At 43.8% G+C, this 8,344-nt stretch overlaps 1 protein-coding gene across 1 annotated transcript; it reads right to left on the bottom strand.

The window, feature by feature from the left end:
* Positions 1–575: 575 nt before the first annotated feature.
* fem1b (fem-1 homolog b) lies at positions 576–6,546 on the bottom strand. Its single transcript, XM_058645234.1, has 2 exons — positions 5,816–6,546; positions 576–3,635 (listed from the first exon to the last, which is right to left on the bottom strand). Exons 1-2 carry the CDS (start codon positions 6,061–6,063, stop codon positions 2,000–2,002), a joined length of 1,884 nt encoding a protein of 627 aa, XP_058501217.1. The 5' UTR covers positions 6,064–6,546; the 3' UTR covers positions 576–1,999.
* Between the last annotated feature and the right edge of the window lie 1,798 nt (positions 6,547–8,344).

Genomic DNA, 8,344 nt, shown 5'->3' with positions numbered 1-8,344 from the left:
TTCACTATTTTTACAAGTAAATGTCACATATACGGGATCTCTCCTGACTGTGGAAGAAGCAGCAGCTTCATCGCAAACACAAGTGAGGGAACCTGTTAAGGTGTTTCTCTAATCGTGTGACTGAGCTGCACAGGTGGAAGTCATTTAAATCACCAAATCAGTGGATTCTAGGGCTGAAACAATTACTCGATTCATCGACCAATCGGTTTAAGTGCTTTTTAAAGAATTTGAATTTACTGATTTTCCTCACTTCTTATTTTCTGGTTTTCTTTGCTTCATATAACAAAGAAACCATTCAAACCGAAAAACTGGACAAAACAAGCAAACATCACAATTTTGCGGAAAAAACGATCAACATTTGTCAGCATTTTCTGACCAAAGGAACAATCGAAGAATATTATGGACAGATGAACCGATTATATATGAAAATAGCTGTTAGATGTAGTTAGCTCGTATGCTGGCTAGATGTAGTTAGCTCACATGCTGACGAGATGCATGTTGGCTAACTGTTGAAGCATTTTCTGTCATTATTTATTTTGTCTGGTGGGAGAAAAAAAACATTCAAAGACAGAGCCTGAGGTTTCAGGGTTTTTTATTCACCCACTTTTCCCCACTGGTATGTTACAGATTTGTTGATATTAAAAATAAGTCATGCTTTTACTTTTTATGCCTCAAATAAGAAGGAAGAATTTAAGCAAACATTATTTCAACATTCTGTAGCAACCGTGAGATGAGATGTTGCAGCTGTGGTTGGAATATCAAATGATCTGAGGGAGGTGGCGTCTACAATCACCCTCTCATTCCTCCACTGGTTGAGGATTTATATGTCATTAGATAAATGAAAAAAACGGCTCTGATCTTGTGTGTGAGCAGACACGTCATTAATGCTTTCATTAGCGTGGCATTTAAATATAGTGAGCATATTTTCGAACATAAATCCACTACTGCTTTTTTTTTTTTAATTAAAGGCAAAGTTTTTATGTTTTTAAAGTGCGGTTGTGTGAGGTACTGACACGCACACGCACACACACACACCCCTGCGACTCAACTAGTAAAACCTTATCTTGAATTATGTCTGTGAAATATTCACAATGTTTCTTGTCTTTATCTCACTGTTGAACAGACTTTTCTGACAGGAAACTGAACTTTGTAAACTACTCACTCTCCCACACCAAAGATGTTAAAATCACTGATTTTATCTATGGACTTTGGTGCAGGAGAGACGGTGGTTTTAAACTTCAAAAATGTTCATTTAACAGTGAGATAAAGAAGTGAACATTGTGCTCCAATCAGTTTCTCCTCGTGTCTCTGTCGGGCTCCCTCATTCAGACAGCGTGACAAAACGGCAAACTTGCAATGAAGGCGGCTACATGGTGAATAGAGAGTGATTTCTGAGACATAGTCCATGACCCTGACCCTTGAGCACATGTCCCTGCTCCCAAATCTCTTCATTAATACTAAAGTTTACTTAAAAGTAGGTGTATACATTTTATAATAACAGATCATTTTTTGCTCACCTCAGCGTCAGCACCTCATGCAACCACACTTAAAAAAAAACCCGAACTACATCTTTAAGATCCTCTTCAATATAAAAAAAAAGAGGGGAGGCGGCGGGATTTCAAAATATAATAATTATGTAAAAACCTGATTAATATAAAGTCCAGGAGGCAGATTCTGTCCACTTTAAAAAAACAAAAAGAACAGTGAAAACTACTTCTTCATATTAAAAATAAAAACTGTAGCGTGATGACACAGGTGAGAATTCTCCGCCAACGCGGCGTCTGTGATGGCGTGAACATAAGGTGTTGCAGACAGACCGTCAGCTGGTAGTTCATTAATATTTAAAATATAGGAAAAAAAAAAATCAGCCGACTTTTTTTAATTTATAAAAATGGCGAAACAGTTTTTTTTAATCCTTGCGTCGTCGTCGTCGTCTTTAGCACCGTTTAGATTCATTAGAAAACGATAAGAGACTGTTTAAAAACAACGGTCGCGTTTTTTAGTGGAACTCCACAAACTCCTCCAGGATTTTGGGGATCTGGTTGCGATACGTGATCTGGTGGTGGCGCACGGCTCGCGCCGCCAGACACTTGAGGCTCATCTTCATCTGCGTCTTCAGCAGGATCTCCGACACGCCTGTGGTGCTCTTGTCCAGCGGAGTCTTCTTCTGCTTGTTGGTCATGTCCGTGTGGGCGCCAGCCTCCACCAGGTTGATGATGATGGCGTGCAGCGTGAGGAAGTCGCTGATGGGCCGGTTGTACTGGACGATGACGTGCAGCGGCGTGTTGCCTTCGTGGTCGATGGCGTTGACCTGCGCGCCGCAGTCCAGCAGCAGTTTGGTGACCTGCGCGCTGGGGAAGCTGCAGACGTCGTTGGTGTGGAAGTCGTCGACTGGCGTGGTGGAGCTGATGGCGAGGTGGAGCAGGGAGGAGCCCTCACGTGAGCGCGGGTCCAGCTGGATCAGGTTGTAGATGTGCTTGTTGATGCGAGCGCGCTCCTCGTCGCTGCAGGTGGTCTTGGTGGAGATGCAGGCCAGGTACAGAAACGTGAAGACGTTGGACTCGTAGTTGTCCATGGCCTGCGGCAGCTCGGCCTCCGTCGCCGTCTCCACCCGCGTCATACTGCGCTGGATCTCCAACACGCTGCAGCTCAGCACCTGCTCCACAGATGAGGCCGTCACCTGCTCCTTCAGGTGCACCATCTGCGAGAAGACCTGGGCGAAGCGCAGCAGGTCCTTGTGCGTGTTCCGGTTTCCTTTCTGCCGCAGGCGCAGCGCGTGAAGCCACAGTTTGATGCACTGATCGAACTCCATGTTGTCAGCGTAGACGGCACCGCGGTAGATGATGGGATGGGCCACGTCGATGTTGTCCGAGCCCAGGATTCGCTCCCTGATCATCAGCCCCTCCATGTGCAGAGCGTCTCTGTCGGCGTGGATCGACTCCAGGTCCCGCAGCGTCCGGCACTCGCTGCGCCCACCGTACGCCTCGATGGGCGGCAACAACTCTTTGGCGATGACGCTTTCCGGATCGCGGTAGCGCTCCGTCATGGCCATGTGCAGGTAGTGGTACGTCTTCTGGATGTCGTAGTTCTCCCGGTCGTTGGCGTACGAGGCGCCCAGCAGCTCCAGGGCCTCGATGTGGCTGCTGGGGTCGCAGTCGGCGTGTTGCAGCAGCAGCTCCACCACGTCGGCCTTGCAGCTCTCTGCCGCCACCTTCAACGGCGTCATGCCGTGTCCGTTCACCACCATGGCCGCCTGGCAGCGCACCAGCTCTTTTACGATTTCCAGATGTCCCGCCTCAGCCGCAAAGTGCAGGGCAGTGGCGCCGCAGTGCGCCTTGGCGTTGGGGTTGGCGCCCTGCTCCAGCAGGAACTTGACGACATCAGCGTGGCCCTTGTAGGCGGCGATCATCAGGCACGTGTTGTTGTACTTGTTAGTGATGCTAATGTCTGCACTGTGTTCCACCAGGTAGCAGACAATGTCCAGGCGTCCGTCGAAGCAGGCGGCCCGCAGCGGCGTGGAGTTGGTGATGGTGGTGTGGTTGACGTTGGCATGGTGACTCACCAGCAGACGCACCACCTCGAAATGTCCTGCTCCGGCCGCGCACCACAGAGCTGTGGCACCGTCTATGACGTAGCTGTGGAAGGAGAGAGAGAGAGAGAGAAGGTGAGGAGGATAAAAACTGACCTGAGCTTCAGTGATCACATGACAAAGAAAACAGGACATTTGAGGACATTGTCTTTTCCAGGCTTGAGAAACACGGATCCACATTTTCTGACATTTTATGCAGGAAATGAATAATGGAGAAAATAATCTACAGATTCATTAAATATTAAGACTTTCTTTCCAAATCTTAACACAATGCACCTAAATGTCGATATATATATATCACGATTCATGATTTAAATCAGATCAGTGTTTCTGTAAGTCGGGGCTTATGAATAATATCTGGATAATATCCTGATGTATGTGGATATAATGTTACAATGATTTGTTTCTCTGACCATAAACTGTAAAAATAAGACATAATTTGTTGTTTTACTGTCTATGGTCTGTTTTACGTGATCTTAAAAACACACGGATTACTACCTTTCATTTCAGAAAAGACCCGCTTTGATTCTTTAAATGAAGGATATTTACGCGAGTTATTTTCTCGATTAATCGAGCAATCGTTTGGTCCATAAAATGTTGAACAATCGTCATCAGTGTTTAGCAAACCTGGAAATTAGGATGTTTTAATGATTCCGTTACGTGGAGCAAAGAAACCAGGAAATATTCCTGAAAAAGTACCTGAAAAAGCCGAAAACTTCTTTTAAACCTAAAAAAACCCATGCATGTATATATCTATGTCTATATATATATATATATATATATATGCACTATTCACTTTGCACAGACTGTATATAACAATCAGCAAAAGCATTTTAGCCGAGTCATGTTTGGGCTGTCTATGTCTTCTTTTTGAAAGAACAACATTTGTGACACAGTTGACGAATGATGTCTTTGAAATGACTCAGCACAAATGTGTTGTTAACAGCTTCATACGTTACCATAGACCATAAATGGTCTCAAATGTCAGTAGTAGTAGTAATGCCAGTTTTTGGTATGAGGATATCCCTCATATTAATCTCATTTACACTGTACGTGTGCCTGTGATCAGGGATAATGAGGCGTCAGTGTCACGTGACACAGCAGATGACACTGATTGCATCTGTTCACACCGAGAAACAAAAGGTGTTGCGTCTGTGGGCGTCGGTGGGTTGTTTTGTGTTTCTCTCGCCGTCCCCGCCCGAGTCAAACGCAAACAAAAACCCAGCCGGACCACAACACAACACAACAACAGTCTCGCTGGAACTTACACAGCTGTCATCTTTATTTAAATGTTAATGTGAGGTCACAGATCAAGTTCCTGCTCAGAGGCAGAAATCTCATTGATCACAAAATGAAACTTAAAACAATGTGTGTTGACAGATCCCAGCGATAAGACGACAGGAAAATGCTCGGGTTGCAGTTCAATGAACAAATTACGGCCTTGATCATTTCTTATCTGTGTTATCTTTTTTATGTTCACGATACACTAGCTTTACAAAGAAGACATGATACTGAACGCATAATTATTCACACCTCCAGTAGCAGCTCATTAACCTCAGGTGTAATAGTCACAAATACTGTATTAAAGAGAATGTACATAAACACTATCAAAATAAAGTTACATACATTTTTGTTCTGTTGCCAAATCACTTAAACTTTATTTTTTCCATTCAAAAGTTTATTTGTTTTTGTTTAGAAACCGTATTTTATGTACTGAATGTTTACAGTCGACCTTCACTCAGGTTTTAAACTTATTACGCAGTAAATACTCAATTACTACTTGATTTAAACATGGGAAAATAGGTCCCTTTCCCCTTTAATGAAGATAAATAATGAAAACATTTTAGATTCAGCCAGTGTTGTTATAAAAGTAACAACGTACAAATACTTTTGTGACTGTACTTAAGTATAAAACACACATCTGTACTTTCTCACTAGTTACTATGAAATAAAATCAGAGAAGAAGAGTTGGTATTATGGTCTGTATTTATATAGAGCTATAGAAACTGCAGGCTGCAACATGGGATTAGGTGTCTTTGCTCAAGGACACTTATAGACGAGCAGAGCGAGGTAAATATCAAACTTTAAGACTGTTACTCTTCTTTTACTCACGTGTTCTGGTCACACACGTGCACTTTCCTAGTAAAACACCATTAAGGTACTTTATACAAGACTGGATTCAGCCACATTCACCTGATTTCGAACTTCAGTTATAAGAGGACTTACCCATCAAACCGGACCGTGCCGGTCTGTTCGGTATCCACTCTGTAGTGGTCCAGGAGCAGCCGGACCACTTTGTCGTGTCCATTCCGGGCAGCGATGATGAGCGGGGTGGACTTCTGCCCGGACAAGTGGGTCACGTAGCTCAGCAGGTAGTGGGTGTCCACCTCGGAGTGGTTGAGCAGCAGCGCGGCCAGGGTCAGGACTCGGCCCTCACTGGCTGCCTTGTACACGTAACCGGCCAGAGACTCCATCTGAGCCCGACAGGGAGCCAGGACCCCGGCTGTGCTCGCAGCTGACGCCCGCAGTGTCCGCTCCTCCAAAACAACCCGCCTCCCATTAAACTGTCGAAGCTGAGCCTGGAGCTCGCATGAACCGGGAATCTTCTCCGTCACAGAGAAACACCGAGGAGTCTGCTGGGGCTTCAGCCTCAACCTCCTGCACTCAAGAGTCCGGGTTCTGTGCCTCCGTCCCAGGCACCAGGCGTCAGCTGAGCGTGCTAGCCGGTTAGCTTAGCTTGTCAACGTGAGCGAGCCGCTCATTGAAAATGACACTTTTCAGCTTTTTGTTGAAGACTTAAAGTGAAACATCGTTTCTCGCTTTACCGAGTCGCTCTCTGTCGATGTTTCCGCCCCCAAAAAAAACCCCAAATAAGACGAAAGAGTCGAAGAAGAAAGAAACACCAGCACTTTCACCTTCTGTTAGCTAACAAGTTACCGGAAGTAATTGTGCGACTTGAAAACACCTCCGACCGGAAGCGTCCAGAACTAAACTTCCGGATCCACAGACATATTTACGTAGACGCCTCGTTTTTTTTTTTTTGTTTTTTTTTAACAACTTTATTGAAATACAGTTACATTACAAAAGTGAAGAAAGAAACATATTACATTAGTGAACAAACAGAGCAAAAACAGGAGAAATAAAACTTTGCCAGGGTAGCTGATGAGTTATTAAAAAGTGTAGACGCCTCGTTGAGAAGGTCGGTCCATTGCTGCGTGACGTCAGCGCGTCCGCCATATTGGATGTGGCAGATCTGCCCGTAAACTAATAAACGGAAATGGACTGAACTTCATAAAGCGCCTTTCTACAAAGTGCTTTAAGTTAATGCCTCCTATTCACCCATTCACACACACATTAATATATGTGGGAAACAAATAGGCACCAAAAACAACTATGTAACTTTTAAAGTGCTGATTATGAATGTTTACTCCTTATGTTTAGGATATAAGTAAGCACCAAACCAACGTATGTCTTCTTCTAATGCTGAGTGTTTACAGCTACTAATGTGTGTAACACTGTTACTGTGATGATAAATATTGAAATATTTATATTTAACATTTAATCTGTGTCTATAATAACCAGATCCTGAAATGTAGATGTGACATGAGGGTTTTCTGAATAAAGAGCACTAATGTTTACATTGAACTGATTTTCATTCATCGTTTTTATATTCACATTCATGAACATTGTAGTAACTCACACCGGAGTCATGGTATCTCAGGGTTAACTGGTTTATTTAACTGGAGAGATGCAGGCAGGGGGTATATATATACATATATATGTATATATATATATATATATATATATATATATATATATATATATATATATATATATACATATATATATGTACACAGGGAGGGGGGTGCACATGATGAACATACATACCTATACAGCTATACAATTGCATAAAAACCTTGGAAAATAATACTCTTGCACAGCTTTTTCCGTGTGTTGCCACTCTGCAACTTAAGGGTGTTCAGTTTGGATGCATGTGGTGCATCCTCAGTCTGTGCCACGGCACACATCACAGGACAGCTTTTTGAGAGTTTGGCGAACAACAAACCCTGAGATGTACACCAGTGTGTGGTCCACAAGACCACCAAAGCAGGTTGGTAGATAGCTATGGTCACACACTAAAGCAGGAACACTGGCAAAAGGGGATGGAAGCTCTTGACTGTCTTATACCAACCATAGACATATACACTTCCATGCAGCACATGAAGAAGCCATCTTCTCCGATCGCTCCACTTTGCCACATCCAAAATGGCGTTGACGTCGACGTACGATTCAGCGCTCAGTGCGGCGTCTACGTATATATGTCTATGCATTGGAGCTACGTACGCCTTACAGACTGTAGTGATGTAGTGAAGTTCGACTCTTTTTACTCACTCTGATCTTTTACTCTCGGACAGTAAATTAACCAATCAAGTCATTTCGTTCATTTTTACAGCGGGTGGCGCTGTAGCCCTCTTGTGGGCGTTGTAAAAAAAGACCGTGGTTCTCAACATGATTGATCTAACATGATCTAACATGATTTGCTTCAGCTGACAAAGTATAATAAACAAAATGCCACAAGCAATTCAAACCATATGAAAACCTAGGAAAGCAAATACACACCACAATAAAGTGACCTGTGTCCTGTGTCCTGTGTCCTGTGTCCTCCCTGCCATTGTTCTTAAACAGCACCACGGTCACTAGGTAGCTGTCACATGACCTGAGGACGGACGCACAGTTGAGTGAATCATGAACTAA

The sequence above is a fragment of the Solea solea genome, chromosome 12 (assembly GCF_958295425.1).
Source record: "Solea solea chromosome 12, fSolSol10.1, whole genome shotgun sequence".
Taxonomy (NCBI): domain Eukaryota; kingdom Metazoa; phylum Chordata; class Actinopteri; order Pleuronectiformes; family Soleidae; genus Solea; species Solea solea.
Note: the sequence above shows the minus strand (reverse complement) of the source record. Positions and strands in the feature narration are given on the sequence as shown.

Bases quoted from the DNA above. Each gene is read 5' to 3' on its own strand.
- fem1b (XM_058645234.1), bottom strand. From the start codon at position 6,063: ATGGAGTCTCTGGCCGGTTACGTGTACAAGGCAGCCAGTGAGGGCCGA. The intron at 3,636-5,815 runs GTAAGTCCTCTT...CTCCTTCCACAG, and splicing joins GGCACGGTCCGGTTTGATGG to CTACGTCATAGACGGTGCCA.